The sequence below is a fragment of the Dipodomys ordii genome, unplaced genomic scaffold, assembly GCF_000151885.1.
Source record: "Dipodomys ordii isolate 6190 unplaced genomic scaffold, Dord_2.0 Scaffold7, whole genome shotgun sequence".
NCBI lineage: Eukaryota > Metazoa > Chordata > Mammalia > Rodentia > Heteromyidae > Dipodomys > Dipodomys ordii.
The window spans coordinates 23,652,383-23,677,673 of NW_012267223.1; the positions used below are offsets into that span (position 1 = coordinate 23,652,383).

The window sequence follows — 25,291 nt, forward strand, 5'->3', positions numbered from 1 at the left end:
TTTTTGCCAGTTGTGGGGCCTGAACTCTGGGCCTGGGTGCTGTCCCTCAGCTCTTCAGCTCAAGGCTAGTACTCTACCATGTGAGCTACAGCTCCACTTCTGGCTTTTTCTGCTTATGTGGTGCAGAGGAATCGAACCGAGGGTCTCATACATGCAAGGCAAGCACTCTACCACTGAGCCACCTTCCCAACCCAGAACATGAGTCTCTTATCTCCAATTTTCAGAAAACTAGAAGTGGCACTGTGTGTCAAAGTGGTAGAGCACTAGCCTTGAGCAAAAGAGCTCAGGAACAGTGCCCAGGTTCTAAGTTCAAGCCCCACAACCAAAAAAACCCAAAACAAACCAAACCAAAAAATGTACTTAACAGTTTGGGATATTTGCTAATTTATGTGCATGTGTTGTATGTATGGGGGACGCATAAAGGGGCACACATGTGTCTGTACATACCAGTACTGGGTCTTGAACTCAGGACCTGGGTGCTGTCTTTGGGATCCTCAGATCTCAGTCTCCTGAGTAGATAAGATTATAGGTGTGAGCCACCAGTGTCCAGTATTTGCTGATTTTTTTTTTTTTTTTTTTGGTCATGGGGCTTGAACTCTGGGCCTGGGTACTGTCCCTTAGCTCTTCAGCTCAAGGCGAGTGCTCTACCACTTAAGCCACAGTGCCACTTACAGCTTTTTCTGCTTATGTGGTGCTGAGGAATGGGACCCAAGGCCTCATGCATGCAAGGCAAGCACTCAACCACTGAGCCACCTTCCCAGACCTATTTGCTGATTTTTGAGATGATCATTTTAGCAAACTGAGAAAGGCAAAAATTAAATTGCAGACTATTAGGGAGTGAATGATGCAGTGGAAGCAGCAGGTGTGTAAACCAGGCTTTCAAGAAATTCACCAGTGAGATAGAGAGAATGGAAGCCCTAAATGAAAGAGACTAGAAGGGGAGTCTTTTTCCAATACTAGATTTCAGTATTTTTGTAAATAGAGCAGGGAGAGTCAGTAGCAAGGAGAAGATGTAAAAGCATTTTCCATTCCACCAAACCCAAAGATGTTTCACTGGAAAATTAAAATGGAAAACACATGCACGCGCACACACATGCACAGAGAGAGAGAGAGAGGAATAAAGTCTTAAGTCCAGCACCTAAAAGGACTGGCTTTTAACATACATTTATATGTCCTAGGGCATTTTGTTGAATTGTTTAAAGTAGTCCTGAACTGGACATTGGTAGTGGAGTTGTGGTTCCTATAACTATATGGCAATGCCAAGGGTTTGAACTCAGGGCCCCATGCTAGCTAGGCGGGAGCTCTGACCGAATAACTTCCCTGCCCCGAGTTTGCTGACATTTTTTTTTCTATCATGGAGCTTGAACTCTGGGCCTGGGCACTGTCCTTGAGCTCTTCAGCTCAAGGTGAGTGCTCTACCACTTGAGCCAGAGCACCACTTATGGTTTTCAGGCCGTTAATTGGAGATAAGAGTCTCTCAGACTTTCCTTGCCCCGGCTGGCTTTGAACTGTGATTCTCATATCTCAGCCTCCTGAGTAGCTAGGATTATAGGCATGAGCCACTGGCACCCAGCCGCTGGTTATTTTTTGACAGGATCTTTCTTCCTGTCCCGATGAGTACCTGAGTGTGATCCAATTAGGCTTCCAGTTGTAACTAGGATATCAGGTGGGAGCTACCACATCCTATTCTGCATTATGAAAAGATCTCAGCCTACCTCCTCAAGAGGCAGAGACCTAGAAGATCACAGTTTGAAGCCAGCCCAGTTAGAATAGTCCCTGAGGCTATCTCCAAAATTAATCAACAAAATGTCAGACTTGAGGTATGGCTTAAGTGATAGAGTGTGAAATGTAAGAAAGCCAAGCCAGAGTTTGTGGCTCTGAATTTTAGCTCTGGTACAGACACACAAAAGGAGTTTTGGAGGCTGGAGGTTTGGTTCAAGTGGTGGAGAACAAGTTGAGTATGAGGTCCTAAGTTTAAAATCCAGTGTGTTCTGTCTGGGCTGTCTTCAAACAGCCATCCTCCCAAGTACAGCTTTCCAAATAGTTACAGACAATAATAAGGTATTGTGCATTAATCTGTGTGATTTGTGTCAAGTAGATTGTTTAACTATTTGTGCTAGTTTGACAATTTTTTGTATTCTAAGAAATTCAAATGTTCTTTTCTTTTTTCTTAACTCTGAGCCTGAGCACTGTCCCTAAGCTCTTTTGCTCAAGGCTAGTACTCCCACTTTGGGCCACAACTTCACTTCTGGCTTTCGGATGGTTATTTGGAGATAAGAATTTCACAGACTTTCCTGCCCAGGCTGGGTTTGAATCGCGATCCTCAGATCTCAGCCTCCTGAGTAGTTAGGAAAACAGGCATCAACCACCAGCGCCTGGCTAAAATTCAATTTTTCTTTGAAGGCACAATAATTTGGCTATGTGTATACAGGATAAGAATCAAAAAGTTCAAATTTGAAACATGTATCAACATGATTCTCCAAAAGTTTTGGATTTTGGCTAGATATGGTGGTAAGCACCAGTAATCCCAACTACTTAGTAGGTGGATATCAGGAGGATTTTGTTTTGAGGCTAGTCCAGGCAAAAAGTTAGCAAGATTCCATCTCAACCAATAAGCTCAGTGTGGTGGCATACACCTGTGGTCTCAGCTATGTGGAAGATCTTGGTTTGTGGCTGGCCTTGAATAAAAAGTATAAGAGACTGTATTGGAAAAATAACTAAAGCATAAAAAGACTGGGGAAGGCTAATTATGCCAAAGGGTTTAGCCTCAAAGACTAGAAGTATAGCAGGAGGACACATGACTCAATGTAGAGGATCTGAAAAAAGGAAAAAGCAGTTGGATTTTGAAGCACTTTAGTTCTCAGATTTCCAGATTGGGTATGAGAATAATCCACAATCTGAATAAACTGAAATCCGAAGTCCTGGTCTCAAGCATTTTGGATTAAGAATACTCAAACCTGTAATTCTTTGCTGATCAAAGAAAGCTCTTAGGTCTGCAAGAGCTTTCTTTGGTAAGAACTGACATTTACTCTTCTTTCCACCCTCTAATGATATTGCAAACTAAATAGAATTCTATCTGGGTCTGTTCTTTCAAAGAGAAACAGAAGCAACTAAAATCTTGCCAAGGTACCTTGCCCTTTCAACCCTCGCAATGATTCCTTCCTCCTAAAATTGGGTTATGTTCCCTGAGTGAGGGGATGTTTCTTCAAAACAAGCCACTCCACGGTAACAAACTTGTTCCTGGGGAGAGGCCCAGCCACCATAGATTTACCCAACAAACTGCTAGTGGAGAGGTGGTGTCCAGCTGTAGGGTGAATGATGTTTGTAAAGCAATGGGAGTGCTCCAGAGGGTGGTTACTAAACAAATAGTGTCCTAAAGACTATCAAAGCTCCAGGAGGGACCTTTCTGTTTCTGCCAACATTCCACAGAAAACAATATAGGGGTCAGGGTTTTTATCCATCCAAGAATCATCCTTGAAGCTGGGGGTTACCAGCATGGTGTAGAGGCCAACTAGGCCAGCTGTTATGTTTGTGTGTAACTGGCCAAGGCTTTTTATCAGCTGAGACCCACGGGAAGGCTCTAGGGTCAGTGAAGGGACTTGGTAAGCCCTTGAGTTTGGTCCTGAGTCAGCCTTCTTTTCATGCCTCTGATCTTCCTGTTGGCAACAAGAGAAACTAAGCTCAGTTTTGGTTGTTTTAATCTCATCTTTCTCACCTTCTGACCCTCTTCTCTTAGCCCCATCATGGTTTTAATAGAATGCCAAAAGTTCACAGAATGGTTTTGGTTGCATCTTATGAATTTTAGCTCTTTTCCTGTTTTGGCAGAATTTGTTTTTCTCCTGTCTGAACAGTGGTGTCTGGAGAAATCTGTCAGCTACCAGGCTGTAGAAATCCTAGAAAGGTAAGGCCCTGTGCATTGGCCCTTGTGAGTGGTGCACCTTAAATTGGCTAGTAAGCCAAAAAAATGTACTGGTTAAGATGAGACAAATATGCCTTCCATTGATAGAATGGTTATGGATCTGGTAAAACAAATTGTGAAATAAAGTAAATATAGTAGAAGACATCCTTATGATGCAGATAGCAACTACATTGGTAAAAGCAATGTCAAATTCATCAAGAAAGCTGAAAGATTTTTTTGGGAAATATACAACTGAAATTAAGCAGAATCTTAAAGAGGAACAACTGCTTAATCCTTTTATGAGCTGTATTTAGAAGCTTGAGAACGGAGTGAAATGTTCTAGCATATTGAAGGTCTCTTCAAAAGTATGTCAGCCAGAACTGGGAATGTGGCTTAGTGGTAGAGTGTTTGCCTAGCATGCATGAAGCCCTGGGTTTAATTCCTCAGTACCACGTGAACAGAAAAGCCAAAAGTGGTACTGGGGCTCAAGTGGTAGAGTGCTAGCCTTGAGCAAAAGAAGCTCAGGGACAGTGCCCAGCCCTGTATTCAAGCCCAGGACTGGCACAAAAAAAATTATGTCAGTCAGTCACAACTTAGTCTATGCCTCCCCACTCAAAATTTCTAAATAAGTGTCTTTTATTGACTCTATGCTTCCATGTGTATTTCATTTTATTGCTTAAGTATAAAATGTATTTTTTATAGTAAAGAGTTTTTTTGAAGTACTAATAAGGCCAATGGAATAACAAAGTACACAATCTCACTCTCAACTTCCAAATGTAAATTCCCTAGTTAGCATTTGATACCTGAGAGGACAAAAAAATATAGTGCCATTTAAAGCACAAACTCCCTTAGGTCTGAGTGACTGTGGGTTGTTTTTCCTCCTGATTCCTCCTTTACAGATTTATGGTTAAGCAGGCAGAGGACATCTGCATGAAAGCCCCAATCCAGCTGAGAGCTAATGAGAAAACAGAGTCTTGGAATTGGAAGGCTCTGAAAGAGCAACTTTTCAACAAGTTTATTCTCCGTCTGGTGTCATGTGTTCAGCTGGCGAGCAAACTTTCCTTCCACTACAAAGTAAGGAGCTAGAGTTGTTCACTGGAGTTGTCCCTATGTTAGAAGGAAACCAGCCCATCAAAGGTGGCTGTGAGAAACCTACTCCTAAGATAGGCTATGTTACTCATGTGGAAATTCCAGAGGCTAATTATGCCTCCTAAGCATACTTTCTACACACACACACACACACACACACCACACACACACACACACACACACACACACACACACACACACACACACACCATTATTAAATAGCCTGGAGTTCTGTTCCCAAAGTATAATTTCTGGACAGATGCCATTATACAGGTCACCTTTCCTACCCTAGAACTCAAGGAGAGTTTGTTTACATAAGGTACCTGAATTACCAACATACCTAGTATTAAAGAAAACGATACACTTAAAAGAACAAAATGTTTCCGCATCACTGTACAATAAAATATCATTCATTTAGCAAATATTTATTGACTTTCTTCAGTGGCCAGATGCTGTAGTAGGGATCATAGCTACAACAGTAAAAATGTTGTCTGTACTCAAAGGAATTCATTATCTAATGGGAACAGACACATAAACAAACAGGATAAAAAGGTGCTGTGGTTAATGCAAATATAGAGGGTTAACAATGTACCTCATTAGCCTTGGAGAGAGGAGGAAATAGACCCAGAGAAAATGACTTCTTTAAGTAGGTAGGAGGAAGATGGGAGGATACTCAGAAAGAGCAAACAAAGGGAGGGCAGGGAGAAAGAGAAGGAGGGGGTAGGAATAGAAGGTAGGTCTAGGTACTGATAGCAGAGGTGTAGCAGCTGGAAGACAGGAAGAGTATTTGGGGTTTGGTAATTATAAGTAATTCTGTACAGACAAACTTAAGACTTTCAGGTGGACCAAGAGAGAAGATTATCAATAAAGACATGGGTTGAACTGTTTAAGACTTTGTTGTACACTCTGCCAAGGTATGTGATCTGTATCCTGACATTTTTCTTCCTGTTTGGTTTTCTTTGCACAGATAATAAGCAACATTACAGTCTTGAATTTCCTCCAGGCTCTAGGTTATCTGTACACTAAAGAAGAACTGCTAGAATCAGAGCTTGATGTTTTGAAGTCCTTGAACTTTCAGATAAATCTGCCTACACCTCTGGCATATGTGGAGATGCTCCTTGAAGTTTTAGGTACTTCACTAGGCCAGAAAATGTGGGTTTGGCCGGGTGCTGGTGCCTCACACCTGTAATTCTAGCTACTCAGGAGGCTAAGATCTGAGGATTGCGGTTCAAAGCCAGCCTGGGCAGGAAAGTCCCTGAGACATCTCCAATTAACCATAAGAAAACTGGAATTGGTGCCGTGGCTGAAAATGGTAGAGCACTAGCCTTGAGCAAAAAGAGTTCAGGGATAGCGCCCAGATCCCAAGGTCAAGCCCTATAACCGACAAAAGATGGGGGGGGGAGGAGGGAAGGAGGGAGCAAGGGAGGAAGGAAGGAAGGAAGGAAGGAAATGTGGGTTGGATACTTCCCTTGAGGGCAATTTAAAAATGTGTCCAAAGTTTTGGGAATAGCAGGCAGAACCTGCCAATGAGGAGCAGTAGGAAACCAGTGGTGTCTCTGAATAACTCAAAAAGAGTTCCCTCTGACACTTGCCAAAGAAAAGTAGCTTAGGGGAAGTGGTGCTGTGGCTCAAGCAGTAGAGAGCTCGCCTTGAGCTGAAGAGCGCAGGGATAGCACCCAAGCCCAGAGTTCAAGCCTCACGACCGACAGACAAAAAAAAAGAAAAGTAGCTTAGGAGTCTCAGCAACTGGTTGCTATTTGGACTCACTAGTCTCTTCCTTTCCTTTCCTTTCTTCCCTTCCTTCCCTCCCTCCCTCCTCTCTCTCTCTCTCTCTTTCTTTCTTTCTTTATGTCTTTCCTTTTCTTCTTTTTTGTTAGTCAGTGTGGGGCTTGAACTCTGGGCCTGGGTGCTGTCCCTGAGCTCTTCAGCTCAAGGCTAGTGTTCTTCCACTTGAGCAGAGCACCACTTCCAGTGTTCTAGTAGTTTATTGGAGAATCTCATGGATGGGCTGGGAAGTTGGCTCAGTGGTAGAGCGCTTGCCTTGCATGCATGAGGCCCTGGGTTCCATTCCTCAGCACCACATAAGCAAAAAGAAAAAAGCCGGAAGTGGCGCTATGGCTCAAGTGGTAGGGCACTAGCCTTGAGCTGAAGAGCTGAGGGACAGCACTCAGGCCCAGAGTTCAGGCCCCACAACCGGACCAAAAAAAAAAAAAAGAATCTCATGGATTTTCCTGCCAGAGCTGGCTTTGAACCATGTACCTCAGATCTCAGCCTCCTGAGTAGCTAGGATTACAGGTGTGAGCCATTGGCACCCAGCAGAAGGCCAATTTTGAAGGACAAAGGGACAGAGAATTTTCCATTTATAGTATATATACAATTACAGTGTATTTGTTCCTCTTGTATTTATGCTTCTCCATAAGACCAGCTCTCTGATTTTGCAATAAGAAAGTGACTAGTAAGCGGGTGCTGGTGGCTCACACCTATAATCCTAGCTACACAGGGGGATGAGATCTGAGGATTGCGGTTCAAAGCCAGCCTGGGCAGGAAAGTCCCTGAGACATCTCCAATTAACCATAAGAAAACTGGAATTGGTGCCGTGGCTGAAAATGGTAGAGCACTAGCCTTGAGCAAAAAGAGTTCAGGGATAGCGCCCAGATCCCAAGGTCAAGCCCTATAACCGACAAAAGATGGGGGGGGGAGGAGGGAAGGAGGGAGCAAGGGAGGAAGGAAGGAAGGAAGGAAGGAAATGTGGGTTGGATACTTCCCTTGAGGGCAATTTAAAAATGTGTCCAAAGTTTTGGGAATAGCAGGCAGAACCTGCCAATGAGGAGCAGTAGGAAACCAGTGGTGTCTCTGAATAACTCAAAAAGAGTTCCCTCTGACACTTGCCAAAGAAAAGTAGCTTAGGGGAAGTGGTGCTGTGGCTCAAGCAGTAGAGAGCTCGCCTTGAGCTGAAGAGCGCAGGGATAGCACCCAAGCCCAGAGTTCAAGCCTCACGACCGACAGACAAAAAAAAAGAAAAGTAGCTTAGGATCTCAGCAACTGGTTGCTATTTGGACTCACTAGTCTCTTCCTTTCCTTTCCTTTCTTCCCTTCCTTCCCTCCCTCCCTCCTCTCTCTCTCTCTTTCTTTCTTTCTTTCTTTATGTCTTTCCTTTTCTTCTTTTTTGTTAGTCAGTGTGGGGCTTGAACTCTGGGCCTGGGTGCTGTCCCTGAGCTCTTCAGCTCAAGGCTAGAGGCCCTGAGTTCATAAGCCCCAGGACTGTCCCCCTTCCCTCCCCCCCAAAAAAAGCCAAAAGTGGTGCTGTGGCTCAAGTGATAGAGTGCTAGCCTTGAGCTGAAGAGCCGAGGGACAGCGCCCAGGCCCAGAGTTCAGGCCCCACGACTGGACTCCCCTTCCCTCCCCCCCAAAAAAAAGCCAGTCATAAGAAAAAAGTTAGACAAAAGTGTTTGATTACTATAAAGCCAGGTTGGTCAAAAGCCTCAGTTACATCTGTTACAGAGACAGATGGAACAACAAAAGGCTTATAAACCACTCAGATACAAGGCTCATATTTTAATCCCAGTTGAGTTTGGGGATGATGGGAAAGCAGGTTAATTAGCTATCACTGAACAGTGTCCTTCCATGTTTAAAAAAACAACACCAAATGCTCAACATAAACAATTCATAGTTGAAATTCTATGACCCTAGAATTTGAAAGCTCATGTTTCAGTCTAGCTTCAAAATTAATATGGTTTTAATCACTCAGAGAAAAGTTTATCTCAGTGAAAGAAGACTTTATGCTGTTGGCAGTTGGAATCATCGCAGCAAGTGCTTTCATCCAAAACCATGAGTGTTGGAGCCAGGTATGCACCAATGAGCTGGATCCGCATGGCCAGAATTCATTTAATAGAAAGCATTCCTCCATCAGTTAAAGAAAACAAAAGTATCTACAGAAGACAAGTGCCAAGACCCGGGATCAGGATTTGAACTGAGGGCTGAGCAGGCTGAGCTCAGCATGAGAGGGTTGAAAAACTAGGTTAGGACTGAAAAAAAAAATTGGGGGGGGGGAACGTTAGTTGTGGGGCTTAAACTCTAGGCCTGGGGACTATGCCTGTGCTTTTTCGCTCAAGGCTAGTGCTCTACTTTGAGCCACAGCTCCACTTCCAGTTTTCTGATAGTTAATTGGAGATAAGAGTCTCATGTACTTTCCTGCCCAGGCTGGCTTGAACCACAATCCTCAGATCTCAGCCTCTTGAATAGCTAGAATTATAGGCATGAGTCACCAGCACCCAGCTGGGACTGAAATGTGTTTTTCAGTTTTTTTTTCCTTATGAAACTAGAAATAGAGGCCAAGTTCAGTATGTTCATTTTCCTTTATGGGTATGACCGAGTATTATGAAATCCAAAAAGCATACCCCCTCTCCCCAAACAGAAAATATGTCAAGGCCCAACTACCCAGGAAACAGCTGATAGATCATGAGAATGTGGGGAAGTTTGGAGGTAATGATAATCCCCCTTAGCTTTCACAAAACTTACTCTCACAGAGGGAAATAGTTTTCACACTAATGCTTCAGGGCAAAGGCATCCATTTGAAGCTGGATTTAATCTTGCCTGCACATTCAGAGAAATGGAGTTTATTTGGTTGGAAAGAATATCCCAAGCTGTGTGTATACAAAAGCATGTTGAGGTTATTTAATAACAAAAAATCTGTCTCCGTTTCTGAAGGTTGTGGGGCATTTGCAGAGCATCACTGGCATTGCTGTGGAGAGCATTGCTGAGTTCTCTTATGCAATCCTGACTCACAGTGTGGGGGCCAACACTCCAGGACGACAGCAACCTGCTCCTCCCCACTTGGCAGACAGAGCTCGCAGGGGTGCTGCTTCCTCAACATGAGGCAGACTGAGCCCCCCAAATATAAACACCTATCACTATACTCTTCCCTCTATTTGTTTACTTTCATATTCAAGGCACAAAACTTCTAAGTCTCCTTTGAACTGTACTTTGTATTCTAATTCCATGCATATTTTTCTGAATCAGCTAAAGTGGACAAGTTTGCCTTTTTTTTTTTGGTCCTATCAGACTAAAAATGTCAAAGAACTAAGAGGAAACAGGTTAGTGAAGTTGTTTTTTAACAAGTAGTTCATGGCTTTTCTTTTAACCTCATTTCATGAACAGGGAACATCAGACATGGAGATAAGTATTAACCTGGATCTTAAAAAGACTATTTATTTGGTTGCTGACTATTGTTGAAATTGCCTTTATTTCCCTTTAATTTCCTCTCTGTCATGTTACTGAGATCTATACAAATGACTTCCTCTACAGTCATCTTCACTAGGTTTTTGTTGTTTTTTGGTGATACTGGGGTTTGAACTCGATGCCTTGTGTTTACCTAGTAAGTGCTTTACCCATTAAAAGCCACACCTCCAGTACAGATTGTTTTGTAACTCAAATGTCTCTATACATGTTTCAACAGAATTTCCATATACTTTTTTAGATTAAAAAAAACACAATAGTGCACTTCTGGGTTGTTATCAGACTGTAACAAATCTTTTATTACAAAGAATTAAATCTCTCCATAATGTCTCAAACAGTATCAAACACCATTTCATAACTCTCATATATAGCAGAGTAGGCACTCAGTGCTAGAACTGAGTGAGGAGAAGTGTTGAATTTCAAGCTTCTGATAATATCTCATGTTGACCAGGCAGAATGTAGATGCCATTTTCCTGTTATTCCTGTTTCATACATTTTATTGTTGCAATGGAGACCAAAGTTCATAATTTAAGTCTAGGAAGTTGAGAGATAAAATCCAGTGAAAACATACTAATCTCAATTCAACTCAAAAAAAAAAAAAAGCAAACTTAAGTTAGTTGTTTTGGGGGACAAGAAAGGAAAGCATGGGGTTAAAACCATGACAAGATCTGCTAGGCATATATGGAATATTATAACACTGGAATTTGTCATGATATTTTAAAATAAAGTGGCTTTTTGTGAATTTTGTCTCTTTCGGTATTGTAAACGTGGTGTTTAATATTAATCAAATTTAATTTTAAGCATTTTTTCCAAACAAAACAAAATTTAAAACCATCAAGGCAAATATCCCCTAAGGAAAAAAAGTCATTTGTTATAAAATTGTGAGGATACCCAAGCAAGACCCCACTTAAGATTTGTCAGCATGAACTTGAGAGCTTTTGTCCACTGTTCCTCAGAATTGAATTGCGTTTTGATGGAGTAGGAGCCACCGCTGCCTCCAGTGTCTTCAATCTTGCCTTTCTCCACATCCATCCTGCAGATGGGCACAGCAGAGCTCAATTAATAACAGATCTGAGTTAAATCAGTTCAGGCAAATGGGCAAGGACCTGATCACAGAACCATTCACATCACTTTAGCTCTTTAGAACACTTAGCTCATTTGGGACTCTTGGCGACAACGGTAGTGTATTTTGGATTTGCTTGAAAGCACCAAACCAAGAAGGCTGTCACAAGAGCCTTATTGTCATTGCAGAATACCAGGACAGGACATACACCCAAACAGATGAGAAGTCTGGAACAGGGTGAGTGAGGGTCACAGTACTCCTCACTGTTTCCTAGGCATCTCTGAACTCAGGGGAAAAAAAGGGAGGCAAAAGAAAATAAATGCTTTGTTTTAGGATAAGAGCAGCTCAAGCTATTTGTATGAATTTTTTTTTTTTGAGGCAGAGTCATCTGCTTCAGCCTCTGGAGTACTAAGATTATATGGGCCTGTGCTATCACACCTATCAATCTTATACGCTTGAACTGAGTTTCTACCCATCACTAGACTTCTATAATATCTGACCAAAAGAAGCATTCTTACATATTTCCAAAGACTTTAGTAAAAAAAATCCTTCCAGAAAATAGAGAATAGACTTAAGCTCTGTGCCAAGAGAATTTCCCAAACCACCTAAGACAACATTCTTGTATCCAGGCACCAGGTGGTCACACTGTCTTGTTTGCAGTGCTATATGTCTTTGCCCATTAGTGCCATGTGATTCTGCACCATGTTTTGCTTTTGCCTCTATTCTTACTGTCCAATTTTGTTCAATTTGGCCCTACTACAAGTTCACTAGGCAATGGGAGATACCAACCTGTAAGGAAGACAAAATCGTGTCTCGCCTTTCTCTACCTCTTCTTTGAACTGCTGCACACAGTCCAGGAAAGCCACCATCGCATGGTCAAACTTGTTGTCCCAGAAAAATCGCAATCCCCCAGAACAGTATAATGGCAGCTCCTATACAAGAAGAGAGAACTGCCTATGAGTGTGCACCAAGACAAGTTACCAGATAGAGTTACCAGTTCCTATCTCTCAAGTTGTATTGTGTTTTTAGAAACAAGTATTACTACAGGGATCTATCCATTATAATCTTGAACAGCTACAAATAATACAGGCACCCAGAACTGTTTCCCCACCAGTGGAATGCACTGAACTTCTACTTCAAAGTAATTCCTTCCCTATCCTCTTACATGTTTTCCTTTGATCTGTCTATATCTCTCAATAGACTATAAAATCCTTTTTTTTTCTGTAACATTTTCTATAATAAATGGCTCCTTTTGAGATTTCTCAGTCTGAAAAAGAAACTGGATCATGCCAGTATCATTTTTATTTTTTCAGTGCTAGGGAATCAAACTCAGAACTTTGTATAAGCTAGGCAAGGATCTACCTCCGAGCTACATTTCCTGTCCTCAAATGAAACCACTTCGTTGAGTAATAAGCACCCTGTAGTCCAGTGAAAATGGGGCATGCAAAAGTACCTTAGATTTGTCTGTCAGAGACTCCAGATAGGAATGATTTCCATAGGGAACAAGTCGATACCTAAAATAGAAATGTAGACAGTAATGGATATAGGACTCCTCCTGAAGTAGCTGATAGAAAATGTTAATAAGGGCTGGGAATGTGGATTAATGGTAGAGTGCTTGCCTAGCATGGATGAGGCCCTGGGTTTGCTTCCTCAGTACCACATACACAAGAAAAAGCCAGAAGTGGCTCTATGGCTCAAGTGGTAGAGTGCTAGCATTGAGCAAAAGCAGTTCAGGGACAGTGCTCAGGCCCTGAGTTCAAAAAGAAAGGAAAGAGAGGGAGAGAGAGGGAGAAAAAGGAAGAATGGGGGGTGGGGAGAGAAAGAGGGAGGGGGTGGTGGTAACAAGTTGGGCACCTGTAGATCACACCTGTAATCTTAGCTACTCAGGAAGCTGAGATCTGAGGATCATGGTTCGAAACCAGCTGGAGCAGAAGTCCCTGTGAGACACTATCTCCAACTAACCACTCAAAAACCAAAGTGGTGCTGTGGCTTAAGTGGTAGAGTGCTAGCCTTGAGCAAAAAGAGGCTCAGGGACAGCACCCAGGCCCTGAGATTAAGCCCCACAACTGACAAAGAAAATGTTAACAATGATTTTCCAATCTGTATCCTACCCAAAGACTTACTATACCCAACACTTTCCCCTACCTCCCCATAAGATCAATGTTTGAAGAGACTTTATTTAAAAAAACAAAAACAGGGCTGGGAAGTTGGCTCAGTGGTAGAGCGCTTGCCTTGCATGCCTGAGGCCCTGGGTTCAATTCCCCAGCACCACATAAGCAAAAAGAAAAAAGCCGGAAGTGGTGCTGTGGCTCAAGTGGTTGAGCGCTAGCCTTGAGCTGAAGAGCTGAGGGACAGCGCCCAGGCCCAGAGTTCAGGCCCCACGACGGGACCCAAAAAAAAAACTAAACAAAAACAAAAAAACCAAACAAACATTTATTATGTAACTATCTGGGGTTGGGGGAGTCTTTCATAGAATAATGTAGAATAATGTAGGTTTTTTAAAACTAAAACTTTCTTAAATACTTAGGCTCTGGAGACTGTAACTAGGAAACCATTGCTACAGTCACCAGCTTGATGACTGCTCTATCAGTGGGAAGAGCACTGTGATGAAGGGAAAAGTCAGCTGTAGATAGCTTCCAGCCACAATAGAGAGCAGTGGGAAATTCAGACTATGTAAAAAAAAACATACCAATCCCCATGGAAGAGCTGTATTGCTTACCTCTGAAATTTCAGACCCATCTTATTGGCCAGGGCATGGAGCAGCAACACTGTCTGGCCCCACGCAGCATTAATCTCATTCCATTCCACAGGAACACTGGGTAGGCGACCCAGTCTGAAGTTATTGATTGTGCCGAACTGCCCACTATGCCTATAGAAAAAAGCAGAATGAAGGGAATACAGTGATTGCTAATAACTTTTGAGATTTCCCTCTTCCACCTAAAACCTAACACAAATTTCTTATCTCAGATTCGTATGTCCAAATGCTACTTGGCATTTTAAATACATGCCAAAAACTTGAGTTATCATCTTTCAACCTGTTTTTTGAAAGTGCCAAAGCAAACGGGTGTCATCCTTAAACACTTTCTCTCAGCTCCTTAGCCCAAAAAAACAAACCCCACTGATTCTACCTCCTGCATCTTAAAATATGTCCCACTCTCTCCAACCTAAAGTGACTACTCTTTTCCTATTTAGAGTCCCACTAACAAATCTTAATCCCTCCCCCTAAGTCATTTCTCCTATTGAGGTAAAGCTATCATTCACAAACACAAATGTAATTACGTCACTCCCCTGCCTAAAATGCTTCTATTGCTTCCTCTCCCCTTTGGACCAATGCCAAACCTCTTAATGAGGCCTATCAGATCCTTAAGAACTGGTACCTCTCCAGTTTCATATCCTGTCATCCACCCCCTCATAATCAATCTTCAGTCACAAAAAGCTCTTTTCTGTTCTCTGAATCCACCACTCCCTTTTTCCTGTTCCTTGCACATGATGTTCTCTCTGCCAGGAATAACTCCCCCTTTGTAAATGACTACTTCACCCCTCAGATTAAACATCAACCTCCTGAGAGAAACACTCCACACAGACTCCCCAAACTAGGTAGTGTTCCCACAATGCATTGGGCCTACCATTTTCACACATTACATTTACCTATTATTTATTTGCCACTTCTACAAAATTGTAAATAACTGGAATATATTGTTCGCTGCAGCCCTCCTGCCACTTTACCCAGTACATACTACATTGTACATACTCAATAGTTATTCGTTAAGTGGATAGGGAAGATATCAAAGCACCAGGCAGCTGGAGGTTTCAGAATTTCTTTCCTAGAATGGGTGATGTTATTGAGCTCAGGAATTCTAATCCCCTGTGCTCATCCCATCACAATAATGACAGAAACCTTACCAAGGTGAAGATGGCCTACAACTTTTCATGTGGGGAAGGAGGGTGTTCTAGTTTAGTACTCTACAGCTAGGGTCCAGATCTTCAGTGCTCTCCAAGCAGACCACATCCTCCAACTCCCCCTTACCATATGTGAAAAGTTGCATTAAAGACATTGGTTTTCTTCAGCTTGTCCAGTTGTATCTGAGCATATCGCATCTGGTTTTCTACACTCTTCAGCTCATCATCCAGCTCCAATTGTTGTCGTTTAAATTCACTGTATTCCCTCTGGTACCTGTGAGCGGAAAAGGGAACCACTGAAGGCTGTTGAGTTTGGGGGCTACAGTTTCTTTTCCACCATACCTCTGAATGATTTGCTCTAGTGATTTTAGATACACAGAATTTTCTGTATTTGGCATAGCTCTCCCTGAGAACCATGTATGTTATGCCTAGAAAGGACAAAAATGTCTTAAAATTCCAGCTGCCCATATGCAAAAATATAGGAGGGGGAAAAGAACTTTTTTTATTTTGAAAGCAAGGTGAACCTGAGTTAAGAGACCTTTCTCCCATAAATTGGCCATAATTAGCACTTCACTTCTATATGTTATTATCCTTTAAGTAGTTAGTATGTATGCCATCTTCAATGAAACTAGTTACACCACTCTGTGTATACTTTTCAACTTTAGTGAATGTGGTCATTTTGTCTTCCACTAGACAGAGGGCTCTTCCAGGTCAAGAAGATCCTTGACATTTTTGAGTGGAGAGAGAACATGTGTAGACTAGCATGCTCATCTTTCCAGATGATGGCTGAAAGGTGGCTGACTTATCTAAACAGGCCCTTTCTTTCCAGGATAGCGTCAAGACTAGAACCCTGGTGTTGAAACTTTTTTTTTTTTTTTGCCAGTCCTGAAGCTTAAACTCAGGGCCTGGGCACTGTCCCTGAGCTTCTTTTGCTGCAGGCTAGCACTATACCACTTGAGCCACAGTGCCATTTCACTTTTTCTATGTGTGTTGATACTGAGGAATCAAACCCAGGGTTTCATGCAGGCTAGGCAAACATTACCACTAAGCCACATTTGCTAACACTTTAATCAATAACGTTTTTTCTTTTGATCACGTTGACCCTTCACACATAATCCTCCTGTCTTTTAGCAACAGGGTCTAGAAACACAGAGTTTGAAGCAGACATGCTGCTGAATGACAGCTCTGACTATAGCTTACAAACTAATCAGACACATGCAGTTGGGAGCTATTCCTTCCTAGAGTCTTTTTTTTTTTTTGGGGGGGGGGGTCCAGTCGTTGGGTCTGAACTCTGGGCCTGGGAACTGTCCCTCCGCCCTTCAGCTCAAGGCTAGCGCTCTACCACTTGAGCCACAGCGCCACTTCCGGCTTTTTTCCTTTTGCTTATGTGGTGTGGAGGAATCGAACCCAGGGCCTCAGGCATGCAAGGCAAGCACTCTACCACTGAGCCACCTTCCCAGCCCCCCTCTTAGAGTCTTATTGGCAGAAAGACAGATGAGTAAGATAAGCACTCACTGAGCTTCTTCCTGATCTAGTCTCTCGGCTTCAGCCTGGACCTTCTCCAGATTTTCTGCTACTACCTTGCGGTTCTTTTCCACATCTTCCAGCTCTTGGATCAGCCTCTCCTCCTCTAATACCAGCTCCCTCAGCTCCCTCTGTAACTGTTCACTGTCATCCTCATTTACTTGCTCTAGTATCTCCAAACAGCATCTGTAGAAGAAGTAGACGGAACATATATACCAGAGGGAACCTGTCATTCCATGTGCCTGAGTAGAGCAGAATTTCTGGGTAAGAGCCAAGCAGTTTCTCAAATCCAGATCTATCTCAGTTGCCTGGCCCTTGATCTGGGAATACTCACTTGTAGTTCTGACACTCATTTTCAGTGACATTGAGCTGAGTGTCCAGCTGGTCTAAAAGAGTATCTGTGCATTCTTCACACAGTGGGTGATCCACATCTGTCTGGCCCGACATGATGTCAAAAAGGTCCCCAGTGACCTGAAAACATGGGAGAGTCAGAGTAGGGCCTTGTTATGCTACCTGCGCAGCCACCCTTATATCAGCCAGGTCTGCTTGACAACAGAATGAGGCCAACTTGCCTTGAGTCTTCGGCTGAGATTCTCCATGGTGCCACCATCAGATGCCTCCCCAATCAGAGTGAAGCTGTTAGCACTTTCTGTAGACATCATCCTGCAGACAGCCCCCCGCCCATGGGCCACATGAGGGAGCAGAGAGGTCTCCTCCACTTACTTGCTGCCAGTGGCAGAGACTCTCAAGCACTGGCTTTGGGGGCCTCAAGGCATATACCCACTCCTAGCCCAACTGACCTCCCAAGGGTCCCTCTCTCCCAAGAGAAGGCCATGCTGGTCTTCCACAGGGGCACTCAGCACGAGGCTGGCCTGGATGGACTAAGGAAGGAGGGAGAGGGGGCATAAAAAATCGACATGTGTCTATAGCAAAAAAAGGAAGGAGAATTAAGAAAGACCATTTTCAATTATTCTACTCCTCACAAGCAAACTTTACCTGCTGCATCAATGAGAACTAAGAATCTGAACATCTAACATGTACTGTTTTAAAAGTTCCAGAGCCCATTTCAACCATTCCTTCACCATTTTTCAATTTTCCATCTTTAGAGCTACTATCTCTTCCCACACTGTGAATGGTTGCATGAAAAAAATCAATACTGAAAGGTGATGGGCCAGGCCTAAGGGAATAAATATTTTCTAAAAGAGCCAGAAGGGTGATGATTCATCTTTATCATCTAGCTCCAGGTTTTTGATTCCTGGTTTCAAGTAAAATTCTACTGGCCCCTGGCAAGGAACAGGGGGCTGAGAAGTAGTAGGCACCTGGCTGGGGGGATGAATCTGCGAGAGACACCATCCTGGCGAGTTTCAGTAAATGGCTCCTAGGAAAGAAATAAGAAAGAATTAGAAAGCCAGGCACCAACAGTTCACGTTTGTAAACCATCCTAGGAAGGCTGAGATCTGAGGATCTCAGTTCCAAGACAGCCTGTGCAGTAAAGTCCATGACACTCTTTTTTTTTTGTCTTGTCAGTCGTGGGGCTTGAACTCTGGGCTTGGGCACTGTCCCTGCACTCTTCAGCTCAAGGATAGTGCTCTACCACTTGAGCCACAGCACCACTTCCAGTTTTCTAGTGGTTTATTGGAGACAAAGAGTCTCACAGACTTTCCTGCCCGGGCTGGCTTTGAACCAAGATCCTCAGATCTCAGCCTCCTGAGTAGCTAGGATTATAGGTGTGAGCCACCAGCGCCTGGCTCCATGACACCTTTTTTTTTTTTGGTCGGTTGTGGGGCTTGAACTCTGGGCTTGGGCGCTCTCCCTTCACTCTTCAGCTCAAGGCGAGCGCTCTACTGCTTGAGCCACAGCACCACTTCCAGTTTTCTAGTGGTTTATCGGAGATAAAGAGTCTCATGGACTGCCCGGCCTGGCTTTGAACCTCAATCCTCAGATCTCAGCCTCCTGAGTAGCTAGGATTATAGGTGTGAACTACCAGCACTCTTTTTTTTTTTTTTTGGGTCTGGTCGTGGGGCCTGAACTCTGGGTCTGGGCACTGTCCCTCAGCTCTTCAGCTCAAGGCTAGCGCTCTACCACTTGAGCCACAGCACCACTTCTGGCTTTTTTCTTTTTGCTTACGTGGTGCTGAGGAATCGAACCCAGGGCCTCAGGCATGCAAGGCAAGCACTCTACCACTGAGCCACCTTCCCAGCCCCCTCACCAGCACTCTTATATCCAATTAATCACCAAGAAGGTGGAAATGGAGCTGTGGCTCAAGTGGTAGAGTACTAGCCATGATCAAAAAAAGGGTCAGGGACAGTGCACAAGCCCTGAATTTAAGGCCTAGATCTAGCACAACGGGGTGAAGGAGGGAGGGAGAGAGGGAAGAGAAGAGGAAGAAGAGAGAATATGAGTTGGCTTGAATTTTGGCAGTTTTGTTTTACAAACAGCCTTGGAATGATCACAACTGTATTTATGGACACATGGTACAAACAATTCCCAAGTCCCATTTGATCACCCCTCCTCTGAACAGCATTTTCTCTTACACATTTATGGTTAAATTTGCATTTTCTCAACACTTACCAGTAAGGGGTAGGGGACAGAATGCCCTAAACCATGGTATAAGGGAAATATCAGATCAGATTGGAATAAAGTCTGCCACATCATAAAGTAGACAATTTGTTTTCAATATTTTGATATAATTTATATCAGTGCTCTATGCCTTTTCTCACTCCTCTATCTCCTTGCAGAGAGGTGCTAGCCAGAACAAATCCCCAAACCAGCTAAGATTAATGACTGATAGCAGGGGTGACTATTTGGGCCGGATAAATCTCAGGTGTGTATTTAACACCATCCTATTTCACAGGACAGTCTTCCTCAGAACAGCTCCGGGTCCCACAGGTGTTACTGGCTTGATCCTGTCCTCTTCCTACCTCATACCCTCTGCTTCCCACTGGAGTTTCTTGGAATCCTATCTCAAATAAATAACTGGTACTAAAAATAGCAGGGAAGCCAGGCGCTGGTGGCTCACACCTGTAATCCTAGCTACACAGGAGGCTGAGATCTGAGGACTGCAGTTCAAAGCCAGCTCGGGCAGGAAAGTTCATGAGACTCTTATCTCCAATAAACCACCAGAAAACCAGAAATGGCACTGTGGCTCAAATGGCAGCTCAAGCTTGCCTTGAGCGGAAGAGCTCAGGGACAGCGCTCAGGCAGAGTTCAAGCCCCATGACCAACAACAACAAAAAAAAGATAGCAGGGACTGGGAAGGTGGCTCAGTGGTAGAGCGCTTGCCTTGCATGCCTGAGGCCCTGGGTTCGATTCCTCCACACCACATAAGCAAAAAGAAAAAAGCCAGAAGTGGCACTGTGGCTCAAGTGGTAGAGTGCTCACCTTGAGCTGAAGAGCTCAGGGACAGCGCCCAGGCCCAGAGTTCAGGCCCCACAACTGGACCCCACCCCCCCAAAAAAAATAAGATAGCAGTGAGGGGGTGGTGCACGAGGGAGGCCAAATAGTATCAAAATACATTGTGTGGATATATGAAGAAGGTATAAGGAAACTCACTAAAGCTGTTGAACAATATAGGGAATAGGGAAGATGGGGGAAAAGTGATAGAAGAGATTAATATGACTAAATTATAATATATGCATGTGTGAAATACTATGGTGAAATACCTTTGTATACTTAATATACATTGGAAAATTTTTTAACTAAATATCAGAAAAATAAAACCCCTCTGTTGGGGGTAGGGATCAGTGGCGCACGGAGAGCTAACAGAGGTTGAATATGATCCAAATTCGTTATGAGGACATATGAAATAGAACGATGGAACTTGTTGAAATTGCTTTTAAGAAGGGGGTAAAGAAGGATGAGGAAGAGTAATAAAGGGGTAAGTCTGACTGGGTATTGTATCTGTGCATGGAAATGTCTCTATGAAACCCCCTTGTACAACAATATATGCTAATTATACATATATATTATATACAAATTATATGTTATATATACAGCTCTTATAATACCTCTTTGTCAATACAAATTATCAATGACATATTAACAGTTTAAAAATAATTTGTTCATTGGGCAATAGTAGCTCATACCTATAATCCTAGCTATTCAAAAAGCTAATATCAGAAAATGGTAGTTTAAAGCTAGCCTAGGCAAAACAACCTATGAGACTTATCTCCAATTAGCTAGAAAAGTGTCAGAAGGCTGGGAAGTTGGCTCAGTGGTAGAGTGCTTGCCTTGCATGCCTGAGGCCCTGGGTTCGATTCCTTAGCACCACATAAGCAGAAAAAAAAACCGGAAGTGGCGTTGTGGCTCAAGTGGTAGAGTGCTAGCCTTGAGCTGAAGAGCTGAGGAACAGTGCCCAGGCCCAGAGTTCAGGCCCCATGACCGGACCAAAAAAAAAGAAAAGTGTCAGAAGTGGAGATGTGGCTCAAGTGGTACAGTGCCAGCCTTGAGTGGAAAAAGCCCCGATTTCAAGTCCCAGTTCACCCGCACAAAAATATAAAATAAATTAAAAAATGACATGTTCCTTAACACTGACAGAGCAGAATGGCTATGAATAATCTGCTAGAACAGATGCAAACCAAGAATACTCTCTAATTTTAGGGTCATGCCTTAAGGCATCCATTTTTGAATGGAGGCATTATTCAGTAATTGTGTGATCTCTGGTAAACCAAACATTCAATGTTTTACAGTGAACTGATCATGTAGAGTATCTCTCATAAGCCACACTTTGTGAACCCCCACGGTCTGGGGGTACCCTGCAGAAACCCAGCCTGAATTCCTGTGTTTTCATATCAAGTCTCCCATTTTGTGTATTTCTTCAATGAGGAAGACAAGGGAGAGGGCATTTCTGTTACCTCTCCTGAGTTAGCCTCTTCCTCCTGGGTCTCTCCTGGTTTCACCTGGGTTGTGGTAAGTAATGGCGCTGAAGGCAAGGAAAATACTGAGTCAGAAACACTCTTACCAAGTCAGGGATACTTATCAAAGTATGGGAAAAGTATCTGAAAACCTTCATTAGTATTGTACCCTTAATTTTTTCTTAAAGTATCCTTTACACAAAGAAGAATCTGTTGTCTTTTTTCCTCCCCCAGCGGAATCAGATTAAGGGAGTGTTGAAATTTGAAAGGCATAATGAGTGTCATTTTTAAAGAGTCCTCATTTTTTTTTAAGTACAGAAATATTTAGGCTTTATAGGCCAGTAATCAATTCAAAGCAGTTCAGGATAGAGAGGATGTGACTTACAGATGAAGTATGATCAACTATGTTAGTAATTATTGAAACTAGGTGATGGGTACATAGGGTTTAATTACTTCCTATAAAAATTCTATCATGAAAACTAACATTCATTTCTCCTATAATAACTGGGAAGAAACAAGTGGGAATTTTCTGGTAAAATGAAACCTTTCTACATAATGATCCAGGTTATATGAGTGCATCCATTTGTCAAAAATGTATTGCGAGGAATCAGATACCAGTAGCTCATGCCTGTAATCCTAGCTACTCCAGAGGCTGAGATCTGAGGGTTGTGGTTCAAAGCCAGCCCAGGTAGGAAAGTTGAGAGACTCTTATCTCCAACTAATTACAAAAAAGAAAGACAGAGAGAGAAAGCAAGCCAGAAGCACAGCTGTGATTCAGGTGGTAAAATATTAGCGTAGAGCACAAAAGCTTAGGGACAGAGCCCAGTGCTATGGACCTGAACAAGGTTCAAGCCAGTGTTCAAGCCCTAGCACCAACATGGAAAAAAAAAAAAAAAAGTATTGATGGCATGTACCTTAATGGGCCTCACATGCACAAAACTCAGTTCAATCACCAGCAACACACATAATCACAAACACACACAGATATAGAGGAAAAAAATAACATACATATAATACTTATTCAGCCCCAAAATAATGAAATCCTTCCATTTTGGGTCACTTTACAGCTTACAGCTTAAAGAAATAAGGCTTAGGGGCTGGGATATGGCTTAGTGGTAGAGTGCTTGCCTAGTATCATCAAGCCCTGGGTTTGATTCCTCAGTACCACATAAACAGAAAAAGCTGGAAGTGGCACTGTGTCTCAAGTGGTAGAGCTCTAGCCTTGAGCACAGAAAAACTCAGGGACAGAGCTCAGGCCCTGAGTTCAAGCCCCAAGACAGGAAAAAGAAAGAGAGGGAGAAGGAAGAGAGGGAGAGAGGGGGAGGGAGGGAGAGAGGGAGGGAGAGGGAGAGCAGGAGGGTAGGGGAGAGGGAGAGGGAGAGAGAGAGAGAGAGAGAGGGAGAGAGGGAGAGAGGGAGGGAGATAGGGAGGGAGGGAGACAGGGAGGGAGGGAGAGAGGGATAGAGAGAGAGAAAAATAAGGTAGAGAGAGAGAGAGAAATAAGGCTTAGAGGGGCTCATGATCGCCAGTGTTGGCAGGTGGACTCCAGGCCGATGAACGTATTTAAATTTCATATTCATACTTGTCTCTCTCAGAACTTTTGAGACTCTTACTTTTCCACTTAACTGATCTCCCAAAGCTGCAATTCATCAGTAAAATGTTAACGATGGTACTTCTCCACAGGATTGAGGGAGGAACTAAACGACATAATCTATGTAGTTCATAGTACCCGGTAAGTCCTCAACAAATGCTGTTTATTGTGTATTCATTATTCTTTTACGAAGACATCAGCAGGGGAGAAAGCATTCTTTTCTAGTCAGAATCCCTTCGTGTTCCTAATGAGAAAACACGCAGCCACAGAGATGTGACTTTTCTAGATTCACGTGCCAAGTCCATGGCGACCTACTCAGATTACCATCAAAACAAAAACAAGAAAACCCACTGTCTCCAAAGTTGCCCACTTTCACGTTCCTGACCACCCTCTTTCCACAGGTCTTGCTAACCTGTGAGCTCCTGGATGGTGACACGGTCCAAGATCTTGAAGCTCGTGTCCAATTTCAGGGGCTGGCTACAGCGCTGACACACGAAGCTCACCTGCATGGTGCTGCTGGACGTCTTAGACCCCTCCATCCCTGTGGCAGTGGAGAGAAGGCGGAGTTAGGGAGAATGGGCGCCCCCGAAGCTTCTGCACTGGGTCATCACCACCCGCCTTGGCGGGTTGGGAGTGAGGGGAATTCAGGCTCACGCCGTTCCCTCTGGGCGCGGGGCGATAACCAGGTGGACCTGCTTCCGGACAGCTTCTGGCACAGGCCGCTTAGATGTGAGGGTCACAGAATAGGCTGCAACAGGGGCCGTAAAGGTTGGGTTCCCGGGCTTCCTTCTAAGGTCCCGATTCGGCCCCCAACGATCTTTACCTCGGGACCTGGGAGTCCGCCTCCTCAGGACCTCTCTATCGCGGGGGAAACTGCGGCTTCGGGCTGGCCCCAAACACGGCCTCCAGAAATTCCATCGCCCAGCCTGTGGCTACTTCCCGGTCCGCCAACAGAAGACTTCCGCCCGTGACCGGATGTGACATCACGACGAGCCGGCAGCGGACGACAGGAAGGTGGGTTCTGGTGCACCGGATGCTGCCCCCGCAGGACGTGCTTGGAAATGCAGAAGATGTTGGGGAGGGCCGGGGCGGTGTCTTCAATTTGCGTGGGGAAGAGAAAGCCCAGGGAAAAAGGGAAGAGAGCCTCTGTTCTCTCCTTTAGTGGGGTTACAACAGGTTTATCTGGTAAAAATGACCCCAGATGGCGTCACTTTTATTCTTCCTTCAGTGTCGGTTTTTAAAATAAGTTTTCCGTAGTGCCTGGATGTTTTAAATGTTTCTGAGGGAATACAGCATTGTTGAGGACTTGCCGGGTACTATGCATTACATAGATTATGTCGAAACCCCTGTGGAGAGGTACCATCATTAACATTATTTTACTGATGAATTGCAGCTTAGCTTACATATTTTTTTAAAATAAAATTTCCATTTACTTTTTTCAAATAGCTTCATCAAGATATAAATGACACACTATAACATTCACGTAAAGTATATAATTAAGTGACTTTAGCATAGTCATAGAATTATGCAGTTATCAACACACTTTTAGAACATTTTCATTGTTCCTCTAAAATACTTTGTGCCCATTAGCAGTTATTCCTTAGTTGTCTTCAGAGGAAACATGATTCTGATGACATATTTATTATGGATTTCTGGCCTTCAGAAATATAAGACAATAGGGCTGGGGATGTGGCTTAGTGATAGAGTGCTTGCTAGCATACATGAAGCCCAGGGTTCAATTCCTCAGTATCACATAAACAGAAAAGGCCAGAAGTAGTACTGTGGCTCAAGCACATAGAGGCTCAGGAACAGTGCCCAGGGCCTGAGTTCAAGCCCCACGACCAGAAAAAAAAATTTAGAAGAAAAGAAAGAAATATAAAGCTGGGGGCTGGTGGCTCACGCCTGTAATCCTAGCTACTCAGGAGGCTGAGATCTGAGGATCGGGGTTCAAAGCCAGCCAGGGCAGGAGAGACAGTGAGACTCCTATCTCCAATAAACCACCAGAAAACCGGAAGTGGCGCTGTAGCTCAAGTGGTAGAGCGCTCGCCTTGAGCTGAAGAGCTGAGGGACAGCGCCCAGGCCCAGAGTTCAAGCCCCAGGACTGACAAAAAAAAAAGAAAGAAAAGCATGACTAAATG

General features: G+C 43.6%; 2 protein-coding genes across 2 annotated transcripts in view; one reads left to right on the plus strand and one right to left on the minus strand.

Moving 5' to 3' along the window:
- Cntd1 (cyclin N-terminal domain containing 1) overlaps positions 1-10,423 on the plus strand; it is a 14,265-nt gene extending 3,842 nt beyond the window's left edge. Inside the window, exons 2-6 of the mRNA XM_013037464.1 lie at positions 3,826-3,901; positions 4,798-4,972; positions 5,955-6,139; positions 8,736-8,832; positions 9,695-10,423. Of these exons, the coding sequence (XP_012892918.1) occupies positions 3,826-3,901; positions 4,798-4,972; positions 5,955-6,139; positions 8,736-8,832; positions 9,695-9,862 (701 nt within the window). The 3' untranslated portion in view covers positions 9,863-10,423. The remainder of the gene's footprint in view (positions 1-3,825; positions 3,902-4,797; positions 4,973-5,954; positions 6,140-8,735; positions 8,833-9,694) is intronic.
- A 69-nt stretch (positions 10,424-10,492) lies between these two features.
- Becn1 (beclin 1, autophagy related) lies at positions 10,493-24,112 on the minus strand. Its single transcript, XM_013037954.1, has 12 exons — positions 23,977-24,112; positions 23,566-23,694; positions 21,563-21,630; positions 18,029-18,087; positions 17,282-17,372; positions 17,044-17,180; positions 16,701-16,895; positions 15,313-15,459; positions 14,005-14,154; positions 12,739-12,799; positions 12,075-12,217; positions 10,493-11,255 (listed from the first exon to the last, which is right to left on the minus strand). The coding sequence occupies exons 2-12, from the start codon at positions 23,690-23,692 to the stop codon at positions 11,087-11,089; spliced, it is 1,347 nt and encodes a 448-aa protein (XP_012893408.1). The 5' UTR covers positions 23,693-23,694; positions 23,977-24,112; the 3' UTR covers positions 10,493-11,086.
- Positions 24,113-25,291: the final 1,179 nt, after the last annotated feature.